General features: G+C 51.4%; 1 protein-coding gene and 1 long non-coding RNA gene across 7 annotated transcripts in view; one reads left to right on the plus strand and one right to left on the minus strand.

The window, feature by feature from the left end:
* Positions 1 to 27,091, minus strand: part of PHC2 (polyhomeotic homolog 2) — a 109,977-nt gene that overhangs the window by 25,852 nt on the left and 57,034 nt on the right. The window contains exons 2-10 of one of the 6 annotated variants that reach the window (XM_034648753.1): positions 26,171 to 26,383; positions 23,325 to 23,483; positions 22,195 to 22,272; positions 21,566 to 21,727; positions 19,570 to 19,722; positions 18,154 to 18,466; positions 4,629 to 5,056; positions 4,207 to 4,372; positions 2,034 to 2,078 (exon numbers count right to left, since the gene is read on the minus strand). In XM_034648753.1, the coding sequence (XP_034504644.1) occupies positions 2,034 to 2,078; positions 4,207 to 4,372; positions 4,629 to 5,056; positions 18,154 to 18,466; positions 19,570 to 19,722; positions 21,566 to 21,727; positions 22,195 to 22,272; positions 23,325 to 23,483; positions 26,171 to 26,329 (1,663 nt within the window). In that variant the 5' untranslated portion in view covers positions 26,330 to 26,383. The remainder of the gene's footprint in view (positions 1 to 2,033; positions 2,079 to 4,206; positions 4,373 to 4,628; positions 5,057 to 18,153; positions 18,467 to 19,569; positions 19,723 to 21,565; positions 21,728 to 22,194; positions 22,273 to 23,324; positions 23,484 to 26,170; positions 26,384 to 27,091) is intronic. The other 5 variants (XM_034648764.1, XM_034648758.1, XM_019802439.2 and 2 more) reach the window with 5 other exon arrangements.
* LOC109490044 overlaps positions 1 to 27,091 on the plus strand; it is a 33,104-nt gene that overhangs the window by 459 nt on the left and 5,554 nt on the right. The gene's annotated exons all lie outside the window — the stretch shown is intronic.

Consider the following 27,091-nt stretch of genomic DNA (forward strand, 5'->3'; position numbering starts at 1 on the left):
GGGGGCGGGGTCTCCGGGAGGCGGGGCGCCGGCGCGGAAGCGGGGCCGCGCGCTTCCTTTGTGCGGCCGCGCCAGCCCCGCCCCGCGCCCTCAGGAAGGCGGCCCGAGCCCGGCGGCGGGTTAGAGACGTCGGCCTTCGGTTAGGGAGGCGGCGCCGCGCGGCAAGGACGTCTGCCCGCGGCCAGTCAGAAGTCCCCAGTGGCGTGGCGGACTGTTGACTCCCGCCCGGCCAATTCGAAGGCAATAATAATAACGACTAGCAGTAATCGAGTGCTTAGTATGTGTCAAGCCCTCCGTGCTCGCATTCCCACTTAGGCTTCACAATAACCCTACAAGTAGTCATTATTCTCCGCATTGGGAACTGAGGATCAAGAAGTTAAGTAATGACCAAAGTGACCCAGTTACACCCCCATAAACGGGGATAATGCCTACTCTTTAGGCTTACTGTGAAGGTTAACTGAGGACATTTACACAAATTGCCTGCAGTGCTTGGCACACAGTTGGAGCCCAATAAATGTTACTTCTCTTCCTAAACCACACTGTTTTAAACTGCATTCTCATGGCGAAGCACATTCATTCACTAGATACGCCAGAAAGCTGTGGGGGATACAAGGTGACTCACGCGTCTCACCGCCCCATCCCCCAGCTTTATCGGGAATAGATGACACGGACTTCTCCCTCCATGCTTGACGTCTCTCTTTTCCCAACGTTTTCCCGTTTTCTTGCCTTTTTTTTTTTTTTTTTTTTTTTATCTTNCCTCCATGCTTGACGTCTCTCTTTTCCCAACGTTTTCCCGTTTTCTTGCCTCTTTTTTTTTTTTTTTTTTAGCATTCGTATTCTCCCTTCCCCCACCCCCGCTTTTCCCCTTCAGGTCTCCTCCCTTTTCCTTTGCTTCTGCATCTTACGTTTATTTTATATGCCCTGATTGTTCGCTTCATTCCCTCTTCTCCGTATTCCTCTTCCCTCCCCTCCACTATTTTTCGAATTTTCAAAGTCTTCTTTCATTAACATTCCCATTTCCTCCTCCTTTCTGATTTGCACTTCTTATATTTACAAAGATCACATGGGATAGAATACTCAATTTCTATTTCCCAAACAGGCCCACATTTTCCTGCTTCCCTACCTTTACTTCCTCTAGTCCCTCCCAGATTGTCCTTTCCTCCACTCTGCATGTCTAGGTCCTACTTATCCTTCAAGTTCTAGACTCAAGAACAGTGGTCAGCAAACTTTTTCTGTAAGGAACCAGATAGCAAATATTTTAGACTTTGCTGGATATCCTTTCTCTGTTATAACTATTCAGCTCTGCTGTTGTAACAGGACAGCAATCACAGATGATACACACATGAATAAGTGTGGCTGTGTTCTAATAAGTATTTATGGACAGTGAAATTTAGATGTCATATAATTTTCATGTATCACGAAGTATTCTTTTGATTCTTAAAATTTTTTAATGTAAAAACCATTATTAAATGGTTTACAAAAACTGGCAATGTGATGGATTTGGCCCTTGGGATGTAGTTTGCCAACCCCTGCTCTAGAACAACGCCACTTCCTCTCGGCAACCTATCCTGATCATCTCTACTTGGTGGTAACTCCTCCCTCTTAACTTTTAAAGCACTTACCTATAATCCTTCTGTGGCATTTATCACATTTTGGGTTTTATTGTATGTTTTCTTCCTGTACATTTCTCTTCTTTCCCAGCAGAACTTAAGCTCCTTGAAGGTAGGGCACAGACCTTATTTCTCTGTGTATTACCTCCCAGCCCACAGTGCTTTGCACAGAGCAGGCATTCGAACACAGACAGAATGGATAAATATTTAAGTCTTGGGTGGTTCACAGTTGTTTCCACTGTACAAAGCTTACTTCTTTCATGAGATAGTACCTCAGAACAGAAGGCTTGTTTTAAGTATAGATTTCAGAAAGAGATTTTTGAGAGCTTTATAGAGAAGACAGAGAAAGATAAGCAAATGTCAGTTCATTTAGGAGTTACTGGATAACAAGTTCTTGAACAAAGAATGTATATTATCACCAACCTGCAGACAGAGCATGTGTCCTCAGTCGGGTCCTATTCAACATTTCTATCAGCACATTGGTTAAAAACAAAGAGAACATGCTATATGATTTACAGATGGCAAAGTCAAGCAGAGGAGTTAATATAAAGAATCACAAAATCCAGATCTAAAACATGTCTGCCCCCTCACTGATTCTCTGTGCTCTCTTTTTCTGTCTTTAAAATAGGGATAAAAGTCCCTTCCTACCTCACAGGGTTACTGTCAGAACTAAATGAGGAAATACACATAAAGCCTGGCAGAGAGGGCTTAGTAAATATTAGCTATTAACTATTTACTTGCTGGGCAGGAACTACTGGCTGAATTCACAAGATAACATTTAATAGACATAATTAACTATATTTTGGCTCAAAATATAAACTGTACACGTTTGAGACTGTGGAGACCTGGAATGATAGCAATCCACGTAAAAAGAAACCTTAAAAACAAAATAAAAAATAAACCCCAAACCCAACCCTCTGGGATTCAGGTGACACAGTGTTCTGGGAGCCAATGGTGTCATTCCCCTGGGTGGGAGGAGCTACCGTGGGGCTCTGGGTGCGTCATGCTGATGCAGACGCTTGGAGCCAGAGTCAGGACACTGCCCTTTCATAGCAGTGTGACCTGGACCCTCTACAGGCTTTTATTTCCTCCTCCAAATCACGGGACAATGATATTTTTCTCTCAGGGTTATCATGAGTGAGGGAAGGAAAACTTAGAACAGTACTTGGCACCTAGTAGGCATGCAAACAAATCTCAGCTCCTCCCTACCATACCATGCAGATCTGCGAAACAGTCCTGCCCCTTGAGGGGCATATAAAGCTAGGTCCAGATGCCAACCGGTGGTGGCTAGTGGCTTTTTATATTTGGAATTACTGTGCTTAATTTGGGGGCTAACACTTTGAGAGAATTAATGCAAAGGTGGAGTGTGGCTAAACAAGAATGACCAGATGGTGGTGGGAATGGGAAGACTTGAGGTGGGATGGGTTAAAAAAAAAGTCTCAGATATGCAGCCTGGAGATTTTCCCTTTTTTAATGGGAAAGAGAGGAAAGAGACATGGTAACTGTCTATAAAAGCTGCAGGAGATGGACTTTGTTACAATTCACAAGACATTCACAGGCAGTGGTGGAAGTTCCAGGAGAGCTGGTTTTGGCTTAATATGAAGAGCAACTCCACAATGGAATGGGCTGCTTTGCAAACTGGTGAACCCCTTATTATTGCAAGTGTGCCAAGAGAACGGATGGCCTCCTTCCTGTCTTTTAAGTTTCCTGATGTTCTTTCTCCACATTCTTTTGCTTTCCTTTTCCTTATCCCATCCTCTATCTCTTATAGGACACTGATAGCCCTTTCCCCTACTTTATACCCAAGTGCTTTTCTTCTCATTTCTCCTTCTTGAGTTTCCAAACTCTTTGTCTCTTGGCTCTCCCCACCCCGACTCCCAGCACACACTTAGTCTGATGACCAGTACTGCCTCCCTGACTTATAGGTGGCCCACAGCTCAGAATGTCACTGATCTGGGCCAAGCTTGCACACCAGCAGAGAGGGGACCCAGAGGGCGCACTGTGACTCTCCCATCAGGGTAGAGGGGTCCAGCAGAGTGTCCTGAAACCCAGTAATGGAGAAGGCCATTGGTCACTGGGCACTCACAGACAGATGGGGATCCCGGAGCTAAGAAGTTCTCTCAAAGCTGCTTTCCATGAGCTGAGCTCATTCTGAATCCCCTTCAGGCTGCCCCTCCGCAGTTGCCATATCTTTGATCTATGGCAGCCGTTTGTCTTATTTCCAACTTCAAGAACTCCTTCTTAGAGCAAATGAAGCAGAGAATTGAGACAACTAGAAACCTGCCTGAACTCTCAACTTGGCATATGGATATGCAGATACACCTGACAGTGCCATGTAGGCCTCAGAGTCTGGATCTAGAACTTGCAACTCTCCTTTTCTTTCTCTCTCCTTTTCTATCTTCAGAGTCTTCTTTCTTTTCCTTTGGTTCGTCTTCCTATTTCCCCTCCTCTGTTTCCACCCACCCAGCTTTCCTGTTGCCATGTGGGCTTGCAGTGGTTTACCCGCCCAGGCTAGATGCCCAAGTGAAATATGCCAGGGGATGGCCAGCAAGGCCAACTCCGTCCCCTCCCCCGAGGGTCCCACTACACTTCATACCGTGAGCTGGGGACTGCTGGATGTTAGGGCTCTTGGGGACAGGCAGGCCTCCAGGCATGGCAGTGATGATGGCCTGTTGATGTGGAGATGGGCCAGACCGAGTCTCCGGCACACTCTTCTCCCCAGGTACAGCTTCCTTCCAGTTGTCCGCGGCGCATTGCTGGGGCTGTGAAGGGACAGGACAGAGATCGTCTGCTCACACATTGCCTCTACATCCTCGGATACTTCCCCTGTTTCCGAGGAGTTTGGGTAGGGGGCAAGGACATTAAGGTTCAGCCAGCCCCAGATTTGGGAGGGGCCCCTGGGCTTTCCCGGATCACCCAGAGAGGACTTCGACAAAGACCCATCCACGCGGGCACTGTGGCATTGCCTGAGCGGCGTCCTCCCGTCTGTTCCCCGGCCCTCGGCGCTGGCTTACTCACCACTGGTGAGGCAGGCTGCAGTTGTAAGATGACAGCTGAGGCATGCTGGAACCTGCGTTGAGGGGTGTGGGCCAGGCCCTCAGGGTATCCATTATGAGGCCCAGCGTCTGGCGTGGGAGGGTGACACTGCTGGGTGCTGCCAGCCTTGTGCAGATTGGTCGTGGGGCACTGGAGAGGCAGGGCGGGTGTAACTGGGCCTAGTGGCATGGCGTGGGCTTCGGGGCTGGGCTGCAGGGTCAGGCTGGGAGGGACCGAGGTGAGCTGGGGGTGGGATTGGGCTTGGAGCGCGGGCCGGGACTGCGGCGGCAGCGGCGGCGGCGGTGGTGGCGGTGCTGGCTGCTGGGGCTGCTGCTGGAGCACAAACTGGGGCTGCAGGTGCTTTGAGGGCGGCTGAGAGAGGAGCTGGTGCGGTTGCAGCTGAGCATAGGCTGAAGGGGGGTACAGAGCAGGTCAGGGGGCACAGGGGTCAGGGGACCTCATCTTCTGCCATGGCCCCAGCTCTGCCCCTCCCACCTCCGTATCACAAGGGCTTCCCAGACTCAAGGTCTCGGGCTTTGATCTCTTTCAGCTTTCACCTAGAGACTGGCTGGCCTGGCCACTGCCATGGCCCACCTCTCTCTGTTTTCTTGCCTTCCTCCTGTGCTGAAGCCTTGTTCCCTTGGGCTGCCCCTCAAAGCCCAGTGCAAAACTCACCTCCTCTGGGAAGCCTTCTTGGACCATGCCAGCTGTTCAGAGAGCCCCTGGATTCTACAGTGTGCCATGCTTTCTGTCCCCTCCATGCCCTTCACCCGCTTTTCTCTGAGCCTGCAGGCGGTGTGGCCTCCCATCTCCCAACCCAGCCCTGCAGTGGGTGTGGCCTCCCATCACCCAACCCAGCCCTAGCTCTGCTCTGGCTGGGCCTCCTCCAGGACGAGCCAATTGCACACGGGGCCCTGGACTCTGTGACATACACAGGGGCCTCGGGCTAGCTGCTAACCCTCTCTAGGCCTCGGCTTCCTTCTCTGAAAGTTGGAAATAAAAACAGTTTCCACCCAGAAAGTTGTTGTAGGAATGAAATGAGAAAAAACTGTGCGAATAAAATGAGAAAAAAAGTGCCATATTGTACATAGCACAGTGCCTGGAAGTCATGCTCGATCATTTCTAGCTATGATTAAAGTGATGATTCCGATCTCGGTTTAGGTTCTCAGAGCATGCTGGACTTACGCCTACCATAGGAACGTGCATCACGGTGCACTATAATCATTTCTTAGCTGCCTTCCCTTCAAGATCATGAACCCCTTGTGGTCAGAAACTATCCTGGATCTCTTTATCCAGAACCTGGCCTAATGCCTGACATCAGATGGGTGCTAAAAAAATAAACTTCTTGTCCTGAACTGGAATTTATTTGTTGCCACGTGCCGCTAGCCTTCTCTTCTCCCATTTTAACCAGGCCGACTCTTTGAGGTGAGGATTCTCATACTTTTTTAGGAATCCATTCAGTGTCTAGCTCATGCTGCCTTGTGTATAGTAGGGGTTCAGAGATTCAGCTCAGAGATCGATTGTCCTTACTCCTCACCCTGCCTAGTGGCATCCAGGCCAGCTTAGCATGAGGGCGGCTCCCCTGAATCTGTCTGGCCTGACAGAGGCCCTCCACCGAGACTCCCACAAGCTGGGGAGCCAATGCGGAGAGGCTGTGCCTTGCAAATGCATAGGGTCACAGCAGGAAGCTCACAAATGGATTTTTACAACCAAAGCCTCGCAGCCAATAAGGTTAAAGGCAAATTTTGGATCTTGAGCTAATATTTTAAAAGAATCTTGTGATCCTGACAGGTGGAAAGCAAGCAGATTTCAAACTGAATTGGGGAGGGGGGCTTCCTTCTTAAATTTTGTCTATTTACACATGTTTCCAACTATCTCATCACAGCCCAACACAGAGTTCCAAGCAGAAGGCTGGTCGGAATGGAAAGGAGAGGAAAGAAGGGAANCAGAAGGCTGGTCGGAATGGAAAGGAAAGGAAAGAAGGGAAAGAAGAGGTGTTAAGGGAAAACATCGCGGTCCCCATGATTGACCACTCTAGGCAGAGAGAGGGCAGAGCGTTTTTAAAGAAATGCGCTGGGTGTGAGGTGATGGTGGATCACACAAATGGAAATTGCCAGTAGGCATCTGGCGATCATAAATCGCCCCTGCCTCCAACTTAAGCCTTGTCTCCCAATTCCACATTAAATAGCTCAAAACTTAATCAGGCAAAGATTGTTAATGAGGCAAACTAGACAATCAGGACTTTTTGAGATGACTGTTGATAAGGCACCGGGAGACCCCGCAGACGTCACGCAGTGCCCCGTTAGGTGCCTTCTGAGAAGTCAAGCAAACCTTTCTGTCTCTCAGTACAAAGTCATGAAGTCCTGCCCTGGGAACCGTGGCTGCAGGGACTGCCCATGTGAGGTGAGCGCAGGCAGGGGTGCGGGGCAGGGGGCTGAGGACCCTCGGCCTGCCCCACCACTCCCAGAGGCGGGTCCTGCTTCTTCTCAGGGATTCAGGGTTTCTTCTGCGACAGGAGGTTTGGGTGAGATGAGCACAGGAGTCTCTCCCAGCTCTCATCTGATGGGAGTGGCTAGCATAGAAAAGTAGGTNGGGCTGGTGGCCAGAGGCGGGTCCTGCTTCTTCTCAGGGATTCAGGGTTTCTTCTGCGACAGGAGGTTTGGGTGAGATGAGCACAGGAGTCTCTCCCAGCTCTCATCTGATGGGAGTGGCTAGCATAGAAAAGTAGGTTATATAAGGTGGTGAAAAGAAGGTGAGAGAGGAAGAGGGTTCTAAATCTGCAGCGCGAAGAGTACAGTTAGGGACAATACACGTTTACTTGCCAAGATTGGGAAAGCAACTGCTGGCCCTGTTCTCCCAGAGCGTCCCCGTCTATCCCACTACCCCACTCACTCCCCTCTGTGCTGCTTGTGGAAAACCAGAGGCATTGTTTCAGAACACATGATGCCAGTGTATGCCATACTGGAAACAAGGCTCCTGAAGCCTTAGATAAGTTCATAGATCAAAGACTCAAGGTATTTTGGGGGGGAGTGTACATCCGTAACCTTTTGAGGTTAATAAAAAGCAAAGACCATGATTTAACTCTGGCATTATCCTGGGTCAAAAGTCCTTTTATTCAAAGTATTGCACTAACTTTCTAATTGNGAGTGTACATCCGTAACCTTTTGAGGTTAATAAAAAGCAAAGAGCATGATTTAACTCTGGCATTATCCTGGGTCAAAAGTCCTTTTATTCAAAGTATTGCACTAACTTTCTAATTGGTCTTTCTGATTCTGGTTTCTTCTCTCTATAATCCACCTTACCGATTGCAAATTAATCTTTCTTTTGCAAGTTAATCTTCCTAGTGCACAGATCTGACCCCCGATAAAAAGCCATCAGGGATCCTCCTTTGTCTGTTGTCTAAAGCCCCTGGCATTCAAGATCTCTTTACAACCTTTATTTTTATTATTTCCTTGATCCAGGCAATCTACTCCTCACTGTCCCCCCTACAGAGTTCATGCCTTGTCTCATCCTGCCCCTAGTACCACACAAATCAAATCCTTTCCCTGCTCTTCCAGCCAAGGAGACTCTTCCCTTTGAGCTACACCAGGGTCTCTCTGCTTTGCGTCACCCTCAGAGATGCCGCGTGTCCAGTGGTCAAGTGTAAGCTCTAGAGTCAAAGTGCTTGGATTTCAATCTTAGCTCAGCCACTTACCAGCAGTGCGATGCTGGGCAAGTTACTTGACCTCTCTGTACCTCTGTGTCATCAGATACCTATTTCATAGTTATTTCAGTAAAAGACTTATCTCCTTTAACAGGCAGAATTTATGGGATTCATTTATTTCATCCAAAGAACCTTGAATTTAGTGGATGCTCAATCAGTATTGGGGAATGAATGAATGAATGAATGAATGAATGAATGACAACATGGTGGGACTCCAGCTTGTTTATCCCACAAAATCCTTCCTCTTTAGAGCCAGAATGCAGATGAGAAGGATGTAAGCCCACAGATCATTGTGGTTTAACCAGCATTCTGGTTTATAGAAGACCCTTCTCCTGTCCCACCCCTGCTCTCTACCTTCCCGCATTCACTTTCAACCCACCCCAACTGCTCTACTCGCTGTGCACAAAACGTCATATCCCACTGTGCCTGTTTGGCTTTGAGTTCGGTGCTTCCATTTTCTGGAATGCCCTCCTTCTGCTTCAGTGATCCAAGGCTTAAGCTTCTTTGGCTCAGGCTCAGCTCCTGTTGTCGCCTTCTTTGCCTTAACTCTCAATTACGGGTTTTCCTGAGGAATTCCTGAAGGTTTCTGTTTGTTTGATTCATTTATGACTTAATGTGTGCTATCTGTATACATATTTCACTGATTCTTAAAAATTGAATCTTACTCCCCCCATCCCCGCGTTTTAACATAACATCCTCTGAACTGGGATGCATATCGCACTTGGTGTCAGTTCAACCAGTGATGCTTTTCCTCCCTAGAATTTAATAAAATAATGGTGCATCTCACAATCAGTGGTATTCTAGATGAAATCAAATGGGAGTACTTTTATTCTTGTGTGTGTTTCCTATCTTTCTATCTTTTTTCAGTCAAAGGCATGTTCTATGTTTCTTTTTAATTTTTCCTTAATTTAAAAGATACGCTTTGGGACGCTTGGGTGGCTCAGATGGTTAAGCGTCTTGGGTGGCTCGGGTCATGATCCTGGGGTCCTGGGATCAAGCCCCACATCGGGCTCCCTGCTTGGCGGGGAGGCTGCTTCTCCCTCTCCTTCTACTGCTCTCCCTGCTTCTGCTATCTTGCTCTCTCTGTCAAATAAATAATAAAAGTAAAATCTTAAAAAAAAAGATATGCTTCAATGTAGCTGGAAGGTTTTTATGTCTCTTTCACCTTCCACATTGTCCAACATGATACTACTCCACATGTTTGCGGATGCTTAGTAAATGTCTGCTGCTGATCATGGTAGGATCAACGAATGCTTCTCCCTCTGCCATACCCTCCAGCTCAGTCTGGGGTAGTAAAGGGCATTTCTGATTGCAGCCATGATACCAGACTAGGCCATGCGCCTCTTCCCCACAGGTAGGACAGGGCATATCAGTTGATGAAATGTTAATGCACAGAAATCTCTTTTTTCTTTTTCTTAATTTTTTCTAATGCCCAGGAGCTTCATTTCCCCCCCTGCACCCACTTTGGCTCCCCCATCCTCTCCTGCTGTCGAGTCCACTGCTCCTGAGGAACAGAGGATTGCTTCCATGGGACCTCAGCCACAACTGGAAGACCCCATCAGCCCTTTCTGTTATGGAGCAGGGGAGAGGCAGGCCCAGGACCTCCACAAATTAGAGCCTAGCAAGAAAGAGACTCTAGGCAATGCTTATCTTCCTGTCTGGTGCTCTAACCTTGAACGGCCTCCTTAGAATTTCAGAAGCCAATTCACTGCTCCCAAACCAGTCGGTTGTTAGCAACAAGAGGATTAAGGTCCCCCAGGCAGGAGGGATTACTGGCACACCCCCTTCACTGCATCCACTGTCAGAATTTATCAGTAATTAATCTCTATTGATCTCGAGGCTTCAAGGATGCAGGAAACAGCTCACAGCCCCAGACACGCTGAGACCCTCCAGCATCTCCCTCATGGGTCCAGGCTGGCTCGTATGGTTATTTTTCCAGACTCTGCTATAACGGACTAGAGTTACTGGGGTTACCTGGTCTCCGGCTGAGGGGGGGGATGTCTCTGGCATAATGCTTTACTGCCCACTACTCTTCAAGGTTTTTAGAAAGTGAAGAGATACTTTGAACCATTCATTCACTCAACAAACATTAGCAAGCACCCACCGTAAACCAAGGACTACGTTTGGTGCTGGCTGAAACACGGTCCCTAAAGAGATTCGAGTCTAGTAAAAGAGACATTGACTCTTGGCCTATCTTGGTAAATGTTGCAATAGGAGATAAGCACCGAAGATGGAGAACACAGAAAAGGGGATTCAGCTTGAGGAGAACAGAGAAGGCTTCCCAGAGAAGCGTTTAACATGACGCAGAGTTAGGAGGAGGAGAGAAGGAGACGTAAAATGCCACGGTGTGTTCTGAAAGCTATAGGGCACCCTGTACAGCCGAACCCGGACTGACTGCAGCACAGGAGCCGGACGAGGAGGCCGGTGCAGGATGGGTCTCAATTACGCTAGCATCCACAAGAGGCGGCTCATCTCTGAAGAGGTCTCATGGGATCAGGCCTTGCGAGTGACTGACACATACACACAAATAGACAGGGAAGCTCCTTTTAGAAAAACCTAAAGCAACAGCCACGCGAATTTTCCATGACGTAGTTCCTCTGTGCTGAGGGCTAAGGGTTTGAGGGGGAAGTGGAGCTCAGGGAAGTTTCCCTGCAAGAACATACTAGGTTGTGACAATAGGCTGGCCTACTGCAAGGGCACGCCATGGTGGTCTGTCCATGCCTTCATGCCGTTAGGCCCGCGCTGCAGCCATCTGGCAAAACTAGCAAATATCCTCTGTGAGCAGAATTCCTTATAAGGCAGCTTGGAGCCTTAAAAAAGAGACTGGCTTCTGCATCTCTGCCCCCACCCCACCTTGGCAGGGAGATGGCGGTACAGCGTAAGTGGCCAGAGGCATGGGTTTTAGAGCCAGATCTGGGTTTGGAGCCTCGTTCTGCCCCCTGTAGACGGTGCAAACTTAGACAAATTGCTTACCCTCCCTGAATCTTGATTTCCTGTTCTAGACATGGTAACACGCACCACATAGAGTAGCTGTTAGCATCACATGGAATATTATGTTTAAATCACGAGAAGGTTCACTGCCTTTGCTCCTACCTAGGAGATGCTCATCCAATGAAGCTACTCTTAAAATACTATCAGCTATTTGCATGTTGCTTTGAACTTCTCAGAGCAGCTTTGTAATTTCAATCTCATTTATGCATAACAATACGCAGAGGAGGCAAACGGGCAGCGCTCCCATTTCACAAACAAGAGCTGGGAGTAGTTTCCAATTGACTGCTAGAATGCGGCCCGTTAAGGGAAAATCGACTTCACTTGACAGATGAGACAGAGTGCCTTGCACACCACACACACTCAAAAAATGCTGATATGCAAGTGAATAATAGAAGCCAGTAAGCACAAAGTAAAATGGCAAGCCTTGGAATATGAGTTGGAGGCTGTTCAGACCTTTGCAGGGAATCTTGCAGGGAAGGCCAATGAGAAGTAAGTGTTTTGCCAGAAGGCAGGGAGGTAAAAGGTATGCGACGGGTCAAGTAAGTCAGAAAGGGGTAGGAGCGGGGGGAGGGGAGGCAGAAGCTCTGTCCCAGAAAGCCATGAGCAATTCCAGTGGTTCCGTGGGCAATTTGGGGACGGCCTTGCAGGCCCCCCACGGAGTCAGAGTCAGTGTTATCAGAAGTCACGAACACGCTATTTATTGAGTCCCTCCTACAGGCTAGGCATTGTAGCTGATAAAGGAGGAAATAAAGACACAGTGAAGGTTTCTAAACAAGAAAGAAATAACAGTCTCTGAGGAAGATGATTCTAGCAGCTGTGAGTGGGAATGTCTGGCCATCAGTTAAGCCTCTTACAGTCAGCAGGCCTGGAGGAAGGCAGGGAGCCAACGCAGGAAGCATCCTCAGAGCCTGACGATGAGCTGGGTGGTGAAGGAAGGTGGGACTAAGGAGGGGAAGGGAGCTGGTAGCTGTCGCGAGCCTACTCTGTGCTGGTCACCTCCACAGGCCACCGCACTCGTCTTTACAGCCTGTGGGAAGTCAATCATCTTAGTTTTATAGGTGAGGAAATTGAGGTTTACAGAGATTAAGTAACTTGATGATGGTCATAAAACTAGTAAGTAGGAAAGCTGGGGTCTGAAACCAGATCTAACTCTGAAGCCCATGCTTTTCCCATTATAACACTCTGCCTCTGCGGTAAAGGAAAATGAAGTCAAAATAACCCTGAGATTGAGAGCCTGGGGTAAAAGAGTAGCTCACGACTGTGGGCCGTGGCCAGGAAACTGGGAATGGGGATTCTTCCACGGAGGAATACATCCAGGTTTTTTTTTTTTTATTTTGTTTATGAATTCTGTAAATTTTAAAAATGTGTACGCAGGGGCACCTGGGTGGCTCACTCAGTGAAGCGTCTGCCTTCAGCTCAGGTCATGGTCTCAGGGTCCTGGGATCCAGCCCCACGTTGGGCCCCCTGCTCAGTGGGGAGCCTGCTTCTCCTCTCCCTCTGACCTTCCCTCCTGCTCCTGTTCTCGCTGGCTCTCTCTCTCAAATGAACAAATAAAAAAATCTTTAAAAAAATGTGTATGCAGGTGGGGTGGTATTCACGGGGGAATAACCTGTAGACAGGAAATCTATAGGGAAGGGGAATGAAGACAGGGATGGACGCATATTGACAGGTGGTAGGTGTCCAAAATGTCAGAACAGATAAGCTCCTTTGGGGGGTAAGTGTTGGAGTAAAAGGCCAGGAGGACAGGACTGAGTCTTTTGGGAGTCCCACAGCTAATGGCAGAGCGGCAAGGGGAAAGGAGGGAGGAGTAGGTCCCACCTACACGCACAGATGGTCACATGGACACATGGCCATTCTGGGCGTAGGTGCTTCCCCGTGCCAGCTGAGATCATCCTCCTTCTGTTCTGTTCTTGAAACTTACTCATTTTTCAGGCACAACTCAGATTTCCACAGCCCCAATTAGAATGTAAACTCTTGTTCATCTCTGTTACTCCCATATGGTTAGCGTTATGTTTGGCACATAATAGGTGCTAAATGAGTATTTATTGAGCTGAACTAAACAATTAAAGAGACAGAGAAAAACTATTTGGGGATGACAGTTAATTAGTCTTTCCGAGCCATATCTTCTTCATTTGGGGGAATGGAATAATCATCGCTGGGATTAAATGAGGTTTGCAGGTAAGATATGTGGGTATTTAGTGCAGTGCTGGGACAGGGTTGTTTAACTGGTAATTATTATTATTAGCTGGNCCATATCTTCTTCATTTGGGGGAATGGAATAATCATCGCTGGGATTAAATGAGGTTTGCCGGTAAGATATGTGGGTATTTAGTGCAGTGCTGGGACAGGGTTGTTTAACTGGTAATTATTATTATTAGCTGGCAATGACCCATGGAGGTAATAGAATAGGGGCCTATGGTGAAGGATTTCAGGAAAGAAGGCCCAACAGTTCCGAGTCCCTTCGTGTATCACAGTTGTACCCTCTTGCTCTGTCTCCGTCATAAACACACACACACATACACACACACACACACACACACGTGTGCACCCACCCAGGATATGTTAAGCAAAATATAAAACTCCTCCACTGATATCTTCTAGACCTTTCCCCCTGATATGAAGAGGAACTTCTTCGTAATCTAAATTTGATAGTGGAAATGACCTTCATGACTGGTTGCACGATTTTAACATCAAAATTGTTGGGAATTTTGACTCCAGCGAGATAACGAGCCCCCTTGTATGTTTTGTTTTTATTGGATTCTCTAAGTAAAAGTGTCTATCTCACAGCTTGGAAGCTGCTCTGGGAGAGAAATGCCATCCCGGAGAGTCCTAGAATCAGCGAGCACCACATCGTGGGGCCTATCACAGACCGAAATCACTATTCCCTGACACAAACCCCTCTCTGTGATAAAACAAAGCTGCTATGTGGCAGGTCTTCCCAGCAGACAGTTTTCTCTCCTCTGATAAGACCTGAGGAGGGATGAGGAGACAGAACAAAGACCTGGCATCTGGAGCACAATTGTGTGGAAAGGGCCTAGAATTTTCAATGACCTGACAATTTCCTTTTTTCACAGCAGCACCCTCCTGGTCAGCGGTTTGCTCCTCACCTTTGGGCCTGATTGTGTGCAGCCAAGGCCCTGAGTTTACCCCCTAGAATGAGGACTCCAAGAACCAAGACTCTTATGGGGAGCTGTGGCCCAGCTCCCTTAGGACTCGGTTTCCCTGGAGGCTGGGCCCATGGGACCTTGCTGCCTGCCCCTCTTGTGCCCTCCCTGGTTCTGTCCTCAAATTTCCGGGAAGCCCAACCTCTTCGGCTCTGCTCTCTGCCCCTTACTCCCCTCCCCCACCTACCAACCCACCCCTTTTCAGGGCATAAGGGACCTTTTCTATTTGCAGATCCTAAAGAAGCTGGTTGCCAAGGTGACAGGAGCAGGAACAGCAGGGAGCTCGCCATGGGGGAGGGGCTCTGCCCCCAAACAGCTGTCAGTGGGAGCAGTCCCAGCTGGGACTACAGCATTTGCCTGTTCTGGGAGGATATGGCCCCCAGGGGGACACATTCCTCTCCACTATGATCCCCCACTGCCCCCCACTGCAGGTCTCCACTGGTTACTCTCCCTGGGGGCAACCAGCCAGCCAGCTCGAAAATGCTCCAATAACCAACAAAACCCACCGCCCCCGTTCTCTCTCTCTCTCTCACACACGTGCACACACACACACACACACACACGCACACACACACACTCTCCCATGCGCATGCCCACATGCTCTGATCCCTCTGTTCATTCGCAGTGGGTTGGCTGGGCAGGAGGCCAGAAGTTACCTCTGCTTGAGGACCCGGGAGCCCAGCCCAGGTGCTGCTCCAGGCAGCCCCCACCAGGGCATAAGGATTATTTCCGTCTTTTTTTGTTCCAGAGGCCCTGAGCGGACCTGCAGCATCCTAACCCTCTCCCCTGCCTTCCATCTGGGAGGCAGGGGTGGGGGAGTGGAACCCCCGGCTTGCAGGGAGGAAGGGGCAGAAGAAGCAGCGAGGAAGACTGGGAGGGGAGGTAGGAGGCAGCAGCCACGCAAAGCGCATTGATTTGTGTGACCTGGATGTAGCTCACAGCTGCTGCACAGAAAGTTCTGTGGAGCCACTGGTCTCTGTTTCGCCTATAGTCACGCATTACTAGTCCCAGGCCGTGCCTGTTAGTCACTGGTGTTCACTTTTATAGGATTCAAGGGAGGAGAGCCCTCCACTAGATTCCATAAAATGCAGAACTTCGAGCCATCAGGCTCTTTGACTTTTGGGTCTCGAACAGGAAAGACCCAAACTACTGTAAGAAATGAGAGAGGCAAATACAGCTTAATGACTAAGAACACAGAATCTGACTCAGCCAGACAAGAACTGGTTCCCAGTTCTGCCACTTTCAACTTATGTCATCTTGAGCGACATATGTAGTAAGTTCCTGGGTAACCTCTCTGAGCTTTCATCTTCTCCTCTGCAAAATGGATAAACACACCTACCTTACAGGGTTCTTTCGAAGGTTAGAAGGAGTGGTGTGCATAACAAGGCCTAGCATATGATCTGGTTTACAGCAGATGTTTTATCAGCGCCCAGTTTTCTCGAGACCCCAGGGTTGCCTGGCACGTTTAGGAAGAACTCCAGAATTGGTCTTTCTTTTGAAGGGTCCTTAGAATCGGGGGGGGGGGGGGGCTTAGATCTGGGGAGAGGCTACATTTCGGCTTGGATGGGAACGGTTCTCAGGAAGTCAGGTTTGTAGGGTTTGTAGGGTTTGTAGCTTGAATGAGACGGTAGAAGTGCTAATTTGGGGTCTCACTCTCGTCAAGCTGGTGTCAACTCATTGTAAGATCCTCAGCCTTGACCCTTTGAGCCTAATTTCTTTCTCCATGAGAAGAGGCTGGACTAATCTCTGAAGAAAGCAATCTCAGACAGTGAGAAACATCTGGAACCACAGGGCGGTGAGGCCTCTGTAGGGAGCTGCCCTCTCCAGCTCAGCAGTGACCCTTTGTCCCTGAAGGTAAATTCAAGAAGGTAAATAAAGGCTGTGGTGCAGATTCTTCCTTGCTCAGGACCATGACGCTTGACTTGTGCTTGCCCCCGTCTTGAATATCTTCCCCTACTTTGTCTGGTGGGCAAACTACTCATGCTTTGAGACTCATGTGCCATTTCCTCTGAGGGACAGTATCTTCGACCCATCCTCCTGGCACTGAGTTGGCCGCCTGTGCCCACACTTACCTTGGACTTACTCCTATAATAAAATTTGTGAAACTGAATGGATTTGCTTATATATCTGGCTCCCTCCTTTTGACTGCACCCTCCTTTAGGTAAAGAATTGTGTTTTGGCCCTCTTGGTTAATCTAGTAACCAGGATACACAAGCTCTCAAGAAAAAAAAAAATGCAGGTTAGATTGGATGGTAAAATGATCTGGATGAGGACAGAGGGTCAGTGATGGTCTCAGGGATGTGACCAGGGTGATTCTCTCTTTAATGCAAAGCCATGTGGTCTATTGCTATATTTACTTCCGTGGTCTTATTCCCTAGACTAGCTGGCTTCTAAGGCTTCTTTTTTCCTTTTAAGATTTAATTTAATTTTTATTTTATTTTATCTTTTAAAATATTTTATTTATTTATTTGATAGAGAGAGTGCACAAGCAGGGGGAGCAGCAGAGGGAGAGGGAGAAGCAGACTCTTCACTGAGTGGGAGCCCGATGTGGGCCTCAATCCCAGGACCCTGGGATCATGACCTGAGCCTAAAGCAGATGCTTAACTGACTGAGCCACCCAGGTGCCCCAAAGATTTTATTTATCTGTCAGAGAGAGAGAGGAAGAGTGCATGCATGAGCATGAGAGAGCACACAGGCAGGGGGAGCAGCAGAGGGAGAGGGAGAAGCAGACTCTTCACTGAGCAGGGAGCCCGATGTGGGACTCAATCCCAGGACCCTGGGATCAGGACCTGAGCCAACGGCAGACGCTTAACCGATGGAGCCACCCAGGAGCTCCTTCTAAGGCTTTTCTAAGGAAAGACTGCCTACGACAGGCAGCGCCGGGACAAGTCTAGCAGGCAGGGAAAGAGGTCCAGCCTCAGGGAATGCTGACTCAGCCCCCTCACAGAATCTGCCTCACAAGTAATCTGGTTATTATTACTATTTTTTAATCTGCTAGATTTTTTCCTCAAGCGTCACTCTCATTGGCAAGCCTTCTCGGCTCCCCTCCCCAGAGCTCGATAGCGCCCCTGTGCCCCTGCAGTGCCCAGAGCTCCAGTACACGAATATCACGCTGTACTGCATTGCACTTGTCTGTCTTCCCAGACAGTGCCCTTCCCGGACGGCAGAGTCCATGTCTCATTTATCTCCGCACATCCAGAACTGGCAACACAACTGGCATGTATTAGTCAACAAATGTCTGTTGAGTGATGAGAAACATCAGCTTCCCACTTCCTCATGTACCCGTGTGGTTCTCGTGTGCGCCTGGCTCGTCCCTATCTTTTGTGCTGAGCCTTAGAGCATGTCAAAATCGCCCAACTTCCAACCTCCACTCTCTCAAGGCTAGGAGCTGTGACTGCGTACTCCGAGATTCACCCTCGTGCCCATCGCGAAGGACTCATTTATGCCAAATGGCTTCGTCGTCTAAAGCTAGGTGGAGGCATGGCACAGAACCAGGAGCTGATGAACCCTCCAGACTAGAAGAGGGAAGGGGGGTGCAGGGCTGGTATCTTAGCATGTCTATGGGAGAAAGGAAAGCTTGAAAGTTTCCCCCTCCCCTAGAGTCCTCCTGAGTTTTCTGGGATAGAACCCTTGTCCCTGGAGCCCTTACCTGGTGTGACGAGGGGGTGGGTGGCCACAGCGGGCGCCATCCGGCTGAGCCCAGCCCGGCCCTCCATGCTCCCCGGCATGCCGCTGCTACTGTCTCCTTTCTTGAGTGGCTCCATCACGTTATCAGTTATGCCAGGCTTGGCACCTGCGGGGGAACCCTGAGCGGTGTTTCTGCCCTGTGATGGGGTAGGCAGAGGCTGGCTACCGCCTGGTGTGGGTTTCAAGGCCAAGCTGGGCAGGACAGGCTGGGCGGGGGTAGGGCCCGAGGCTGCTGCAGTTGGTGGCTGCTGTGTTCGGAGGGTCAAGTTCTGTACCTGGAAAAGAGGGGTCTATAGGAGTCCCGAGAATGCGGGTAGGAGCAATGGCAACACACAGCTAAGATAGGGAAGGAGTTAGGGATGGACCTAGGATAGCTGACCAGGATAGCAGGTTGTAAAATCAGAGAGAAAAGAGAGAACATGAGTTAGGGGCTGGAAGAGGAACCAGGAGCAGGTAGAGTTTCTAAAGGGGACAAGAAAGAGTGCTAGTGATTGGATCCATCAGCAGAAGAAATTGAATTCTGAGAAGGGATGACCGCCCAGGCTGGGGCGGGCTCTCTTTCCCTTCTGTGACCTCCTCTCCTCCCCCGAACTATCAGGATGGGATGCATTCCATTTAGAAAGAATTCCCAGCTACAGTGGGGGCACGGGGCTTCCCACACTCAAAAAGGCCAGGGCAAAAGTGGAAGTTAATTGGCCAGCGCGGCCACCAGGCAAAGGATCGTCTTGTCCTCAGAACAAGGTTTACACCAGGATCGGCGTGCTTACTCAACCTGGGCCCTGGTGCCCTCTGCTGGACAGTCGGAGGCTGTGCCAGCTTCGCTTCTGACCAATCTGATTCTCAGGCTCCCAAGTGCTCTCCCCTTCTGCAGCTGGGGTTGGGGTGGGGGGTTGTCCCGCTGCCCATAGAATCTTTACAGCCACAGCAGTATCTGTGTGCTCCCAGCGGAAGGTGGGGACCCAGGACTTATCTTTGCTCCCTCTTCCGTGCCATTTTTCCTGAACTAGAGGTGCTAGGGTGTGTAACCAGAGTGGGATTTTCCACTTGAAAAGCAACACAGAAGTTATACTGGGAAAAAGCTAGTAATGACCACCCATTATTGGCAACCATGTTTGCCTCAGCCTGCTGCTCTCTGACTCCTGATCTGTGTTTGAAGGAATGGAACAGAGTCAAGAGTGGCTGAGGTCTCCTCAACGGGGAATTAATCAAGGAGTCAGTCTGGGAGCATCGGGATGTCCTGTCTCCCCCCGGCTTTCCTAGAAGATCCCAACCTTTCCAAAGAGTCAAAGCGCCTCCAGGCCTGTGCCCATACCCAGTATCAGTACCCCTCTACGGAGGTGCCCACCCCCCTGCCCTCCCAGCAGCATGGAATCCTCACCTGGGCGGGGGTGGGGGGCCGGGCGGGGGAGCCAGTGCCGAGCTCAGGCTGCACAGTAGCGACGGTGGCCGTGGGCGTGAAGATGAGCTGAGGGGACAAAGGAACAGTGCCGCCTAGGCTCCTAGCTACCTGCACCAGGTTACCTGGCTGGGCCTGGAATCACAGGAAACGAGGCGCCTTTTACCTGCCCAATGTGGGCTCAGTCACAGGACAGGAAGTTCAGCCAAGGAGCAGATATGGGGAAAGAGGGAGGCAAGAGAGGGAAAGAGGCCAAGGGGACCACCTGAGAGTCTCAAGAGGCTTGAGATCAGCATCCTGATCCAGGCTGGGTAGTGGAGGGGATGGTGGGGGAGAATCCATCTGGGGATGTATGTTGAGTTTACTTTGGAAGGCTCTGTGAGGAGCTCATCCTAGAGGGGCCAACATTCCCGGGACCCCCTGAAGTCATTCTCTCCGTAGCACTCCAGGGAGCAGGGACCTTGGGTTCAGACAGATGCCCTAGGACCCCTTCCAGGTCTAACCCATGCCTGACTCCAGGTCTGGGCCAGAACAGGACTCCCCTGCACAAGGGATCAAATTAGATGTATTCTTTTCTCGGTTTTTAGTCAAATTCAGATCCGGGCGGCAGGGGGGCGGGTGCAGAGACAATGGTGGCAGAAGAACCAGGGTGCCCAGAGCCGTATTCGTGCCTGCATCTCCTTCGGTGGCTGCGGGCTACATGATGGTCTCTGCATGGTTCCTCCAACCCCGCGAGCCTCGTTTGGTGCCCCTGTGGACGTGCTGCGATCGCATAGGCTGCTTTCAGCAAACTCTGAGGTGCACCTATGTCTACTCGTCTGTGCATGTATGCCCTGCATTGGGGAGGGAGGCAGACAGGCTGAAGGACTCCAGCTGCGGAGGGGGGAGGCTGAGTAGGACAAGGGAATGAGTAAACCGAAGACAAAGGTAAGTCTGGGCAGGGTCGCATTGAGGCTGTCCCGTTCCCTAGAGAAGTGAAAGTCTATTCCATACTATGTGTCCCAGAGGCTAGTCCCCGGGAATGGAACGCCACGAACAATGAACTCAGAGTCAAGAAAGGAAGTGCTGGAGCAAGACCAGAAAAGCTCCAAGTGTCAAGTTCTGGCCCCAGAAGCAAAGGGAGGGTAGGACTGTATTGTCTTCAGGATAGCATGTCAAGGAGCCGGAGAAAGGAGTCTTCAGGATGGGAGACACGAGATCAGACTCAGTGATCTGAGCCCGATAGACAGCTAGATGTTATTGCCTCCTGGGGAGTATGACGCTGTTTTTCCTGGAAATTCTTCTAAATCTTAGGAACCCAGACCTTAGGATCTTTGCATCCCTCAGGGGCAGGTGTAGAGGAGAGATGCTAGGTGTGCAGTCCAGGGCTGATCCCATCCTGAACACATCTGGCACATTCAAATAAGATGGATTAACAGGTGATAGAGTGACCCTGATTTGGATGGGGGCCCAGTTGGGAGAACAGCAGCATCTCCTGAAACAGAATGCCACTTTCACCACCTGGGTTGGAATTTTCCTTCGGCCCTTGAGCTAGTGGCGCTCGGTCCCTCTAAGGACTGCCACAGGGGGTTAAGACCCCATTTCTGTAGAGTACATGGATGTCTGTGTGTTTGCTTAAGTATCTGAGTATATGGACCATCTGGGCATGGGCCCCTGCATTTTCTACCCTAATTAATTCGGGGGAGTGACTTCTGGTAAGAAGAGGACAATTAGGGAAGGAAAGGAGGCATCATCGGCAACCTTCTCCATTTCAGCCGGGAACCCCACCTGTCCTTGACTCATGAAGCCTGTACCCAAGCTCCCATTCAGCCTTCTAGGCACCCTCTTGTTTATTCCACCCCTTACCTCTTGCTGCCTGTCCCTTGGTGCTCCTTCCCCCCACTTCTCTAATCCCTACCCTCTCTAACCTCCCAGGCCCCGACTTGTCTGCCTCTGTCCTCCCAGCCCACCTGAGCCATGGCCCAGGCTGGGTACTCACCATCTGTGCCCTTAGATACATCTGTGCCTGGCTTGCAGTCAGGGCCGGAGAAGATGTATTGCCCAAGAGCACAGCCTGCTGGGCGATGCCCGAGGCTGTGGCCGAGTTGACGCTCTGAGCACGGTTGATGAGCTGGGCTGCTGGGGAGGCTGCCAGGTTGATCTGGTGAGAGACACACGTGGAGGAGGAAGCAGAAGGTTCTGTTGGTGACTCTGTGCCCCCCTCATCCATTTCTTTCTCTTCCCTGTCTCTGTTCCTTGGTGGAGTCAGCCTTCTTTAGGACTATCCCTGGTCCTTGGGCCTTGGAGCGTCTCCCAGCCACACGGCCCCATCTCTGGCCTACGTGCAGAGCCGTAGGGAGGGTCCAATGCGGGAGAGAACTGAACTCTGAACGGAGAGCCTGGACGTTGGCGTGAAGGATGACAGGGGGTTACTAATGTAAGGGTTCCAAAGAGGCACATGTTGCTTTTTTTTGTTTTTTTCCTGGCAAGAGTGATTGATTCCAGCCACGATTCTATGTAGCTAAGGATTTACCACCTGGGGCTGGGCGCCCGCGAGCATCTGGGGCAAGGAGGGAGGAGCTGGCCCCAGCGCGGTGGGCTCTGCCTGCTGCCCCCCGGCCTACTCACCGAGGACGCCTGCGCTGGGGCCTGTGCAGACACACTGCTGCCCGAGGTGCTCCCTTGTCTGTTGGCCACCAGGCTTGCCTAGAAAGAACAATTCCTGTCACGAGGGTCCCAGGTTTCCCCCAGTCACTCCCCAAGCTCTCAGAGGAAGCATTATAGGACGGCGGTTAGGAGTCCAACGCCTAGAGTCAAACCCTCTTTCTGCCTCATCTGTGTGGCCTCAAGCACGTGCCTCAGTTTCCTCTTTATAAAGTGGGGATAATAACAGAACCTACCTGTAGCATCGCGGACAGGATTAAACAAGGCAAAGCGTTTACACGTAAGTGCTCAAATCGTTAGCTATGATTACTACCTACCTTTCTGGGTCTCTGCAGCGCCCTGCTCCACCCTGCGCTACCAGACTGGGCTCAGGGGCCCCATGAGAGATTTTTGCACGGGCCGTCTGGCATGCCCAGCCTGCCCCCTTCCCCGCGGCCGGCTTCTCATCCTTCACGTGTCAGCTTCCCCGTCAGTCCAGCAGACAGACTGCTCCTGGCCATCCCACCTGGGAGGACAACGCTCTTGTCTCCCGGGGGAACCAGCTGTACTCTTTCAGAGTGCTTACGGCAACTTAGAGATTGAGCTAGTTTGTTTCCTTGTCTCTTGGGGTTTCTGTTCACTCGCTCTCGCCCCACTGTAAGCTCCAAGAAGGCAGTGTCCACAGTAGACTCAGTGTCTGACATCACTGTGGCTCACAGTGGGTGCGTGAGACTTGCGTTGAATGAAGGAAGGAATGAGTTCCTCTCGGCCACCGGGGACAGACAGGAAGCTAGGTGGGCAACGGCCTTGTCTTGTGGACACCCTCTCGGCCCCTCTCCATAGTGTGTGGTGTGGTGCCGTGGGGAGGGGTTCTCCCAGCCCTTCCTCCTGGGGCCGGCTGGGCCGAGAGTCCTACCACGCCCCTCGAGGGGCCCTGTGAACTTGGGCCAGGTGCCAAACCTCACACAGACTCTGTCCTCATCCGGCCAAAGACCGTGACCCTCGTGCCAGCACACAGGGCTTCTGTGCACTCAGAGAAGGCCCTGGGGGGGGGGCACGTGCACAGGGCCTGCCCCTCCTGCGCCCCCTCCCCCCGGGCCCCACGCCTCTCTCACCTGCTGCACGGCTGCCAGGCTCTGGAGCTGGGCGCTGCTGAGGTGCTGCTGCTGGAGCGCGGCCGTCTGCAGCATGAGGTGCTGTTGCTGGGCCGCGTACATCTGCTGCAGGTACTGCGCCGCCGTGCTGGGCTGCCGGTGCAGCGCCTGCTGGATCACCTGCGGGCGGCAGGGGAGGCCGCGCTGTCACCCTGCCCGCGGGGGACCTGCCCCTTCTGCCACAAGGCCTTGTCAGCCCCATCTCCCCCTCACTGCTCAGGGGCACACCGTTCTACCGCTGGAACGGGTCACCAAGCCCCAGGGAGGTGGGAAGAAGGCGGGCTTTCCCACCGCGTGCTTCTCTGCCCTCGTTCGGCTCGTGCGCTACTCTGCTCCTCCCCAACTCCATCTGCTTCTGTGTCAGCCACCCGCTTGGGGAAAGTCACAGCAGCACGCTCTGACTGGCTCTGGGCAGCGGGGAGGGCTCAGGGAGATAGCAGAGAGCAGGGAGAAAGCCTCCAGGGATGCTGTGTCCCATGCCAGGCTTGTGGGCCACTCCCCCTCCCGGCCATTCTCTGTCCCCAGATTCGGGGGACCGGAACGCTGGACGGTGACGGCAGGGGAACAGAAGCCCAGTAAGGCAGAGAGAAGGAAAGGTGTGGGAGAGAGAGGCAGGTCTGAAGAAGGGCCTATTCCAGCATCAGCAGCAGAGTCAGCAGTGGAAACTTACCAAGGGCAACACCCTCCCGGCTGGGGCTGCTTCCCAGGGTCTACCCCCAGCTGCTGGAGAGTCCTATCAGTCCCTTAGAAGAAGGTCCCCTTGGCCTTGGAGAGCAGGCCAGTACCACAGGGATGATGCATTTCTCTTGTACTCTTTCCCTCCCCCTCTCCGTCGGTCCCTCTTTCTGGCCACCATCACCATCACCTGGCCTTACTGCCAGGTGGGACTTTCAGGATGGGACTGGCTGGACTACTGTCTCTAGGGAGCAACAAAGGCTGCCCTTGAACCCCACCCCCCCGCCAGCTCTTCACTTGGTGTCCCAAAGCCTCCCCTCACCCCCAGGAACAAAGAAAAGTGAATGCCTTTCACCCAGTCCTGAGATCTGTCCTCTTCTCCCAAGCCCCACAGACATTTCTCCTCCCTTCTCTTTGCCTGGTCACCCTCCTGCCATCTCTTGCCACCTGATGCTCCATGTGGGCCCTGGCCAGGCTTTGGCCCACTTGCTACCCTTAGTTCAGCTGAATCCCCGGCCACGAGGCTGCTCCCAACCCTGGGTCCTGCCCCCAACAAGCAAACTTCCAGCCTGGCTCTCTCTGGCTTAGCCTGACTTCCAGGGCTGATGGCTCTAGAGCAAAACCACCTGTGGGCTCAGAGTTAAAGTTCTGTGAAAACAGGCTAATATCACAGATTCCTCATGGGCTCTGGGGTCTCCCGATCCCCCCACCCCATCCCAGCTCTTCAGATCCCACTCCCCTTCAGTGTTCTCTCTCCTCAGAGGGTCCTGGTTTATATAAGCATGGTTCTGTTTGTTCCTTGTTCTCTCCCAGAATTCCTTCCTCTCATTCCCTTTACCTCAGCCTCTCCATTCCCCTTGGACTCCTGAAAGTACCTCCCCGCAGTCCAGACAGGAGTAGCAGAGACACCGTGGCCCTTCCTCACTAGAGGGCTGGTGTCAGCGTGTGGAAACGGCAGGAGCCCTGAACGACCCTGCTCGGGTGCACAACGAGACCGTGGGGGATTCCATCTGCCAGCAGAGGAAACCCCAAATCCCTTGTATCTGGAGTTGTGATGAGGGGTGGGAGGACAGCACATTGTAACGTGGGCTGCTAGAAGCGGTGCTCACTCATGTTCCGCGGGGCTGGGGAGAGGCTGGGTGTGGGGGGTGGTAAGGATGGGTGCACGAAACATGGTTTCTCCTCCATGGGAGGCAGAGGTAACCCGGAGAGGGAGGGCTCAGAGTATGTGCGGGTGTCTTCAGACTCTCTCGCTCTCTGCTGTGACCCCTCCTCCACCCCCCAATCTGGGCCAAGGGCCAAAGCAGGACGAGGTCACTTGTCTGGTACATCAGTGCTGGATCAGCACAGTTCCTTGGGGTGAACACTGCTCAGCGGCAGTCTCTGTCTTATCTGGGGACCTCACACAGACACAGGGGTGCGGGGAGAATGAGGTTCAGCTTTTCTTGTCTTTACCTGAATGACCTGGACGAGTTACTACCTTCTCTGAGCCTCAGTCTTCTCAGTTATGGAATTGTACCTGTAATAGCCATTTCCAGCTGGTGGAGAAGAAAACCCCGCAGTGACTTTTGTACCGTGTGGAGCACAAAGCAGATGGCGAGACGTGGGCCCGGCTGTGTGGGGAACCGTGTGTCATCACCTGGAAGGCCTCAGGAACGACACTTAGCAGACCGCTGCTTTAGGGAGATTGCTTTAGGGTTCCTTTCTGGTCCTCTAAGAAACTTAGTTTTATTACAGGGCAATGGTCCTTCAGATAGTGGGTCTGGGTCATGGCTGAGCAGCTCCCGATTGTTTTTTCTGCTTGTTATTTTTACTTGTTCCCCAGCCCCCTACCCCCTTCACACTTTCACATGCCTGTCCTCCCAAACAGCACTTTGGGATCTGAATCACTAGGTGAGATAGGAATTTTCCAGATCTGTGAAGCATTTCCACTCTCCCTGAACCCCCTTGATCAGACCCGTCTAGCATCACTTCTCCTCTCACTGTGCCGAAGTATATATCCACGAACACGCTCCCCGATGCCCATTCTAGATTCCACAGCCCGGTTGCTCCACCAGACCATGCCAACATGTCCTCCCGGCTAGCCCCAACACGATCCAGGAATACGATCGCTAGATCAGCTGGAATCATACCTGCACGGTCTGCCGGTCAGGAATGCCACTGTACACAGAAATCTGGGGCCCCGTGGGGCGGCCACTCCCCGCGCTGCTTCCACTGTTGCAGCCACTGCTGGCACTGCTGGCGACGCTGGCGCTGCTGGACGTATGGGGGACTGGCAGCTCGTTCTCCATGGCCTGCGCAGTGGCACAGTCAGGGCGCTCCGAAGGCAGAAGAGCAGGCGGGTGCTGGGAGCAAAGAGGCAGAAGTGAAATGTCACACAGATGCTTCCTAGAGAACGCACATACACGCCTCAGCTTTCCATCAGCCTGGGTTGGGACCACTTCTCCACTGAGGCCTGAGACGTACCTGCCTCCAGAAGGACAAGGCCAGGTGTGGTTCACTAGGTGAGATCTGAAATCAGATCTGCCTGATTTTAAAGTCTATGACCTGGGGGCGCCTGGCTGGCTCAGCTGGTGAAGCATCTGCCTTTGGTTCAGGTCGTGGTCCCGGGGTCCTGAGATCGAGCCCCGCGTCAGGCTCCCTGCTCAGTGGGGAGCCAGCTTCTCCCTCTGCTTCTGTTGCCCGCCCCCCATGCTCTCTCTCAAATAAATAAGAAATCTTAAAAAAAAAAAAGTCTGAAGGAGCTAAAACCAGCAAAGGAGGCGGATTTCCTCCAGTGGCCTTCCTGCCAATGATCTGAGGGGTCATCTCCCCCCCCCGCCCCCGTCTAACTCTTCACCTTTGGGGTGGAGAAACTGGGCATCAGAGAACTTATTATTTGTCTGTGTGTATATAGCCGATTAATGAAAGAGATGGGATTACAAGTCTGGAGAGAACAGAATGAGAGAAAGAGACAAGTGAGGCAATAAAATGAGCTGGAGTGTGTATTTGGTTGTGTCGTTCCAGGCCAGAAGAGCTGCCAGTGTGTTTGGGGGGTCTCTGTTTTCTCGATG

This window comes from Ailuropoda melanoleuca, chromosome 2 (genome assembly GCF_002007445.2).
Source record: "Ailuropoda melanoleuca isolate Jingjing chromosome 2, ASM200744v2, whole genome shotgun sequence".
NCBI classification, from domain to species: Eukaryota; Metazoa; Chordata; class Mammalia; order Carnivora; family Ursidae; genus Ailuropoda; species Ailuropoda melanoleuca.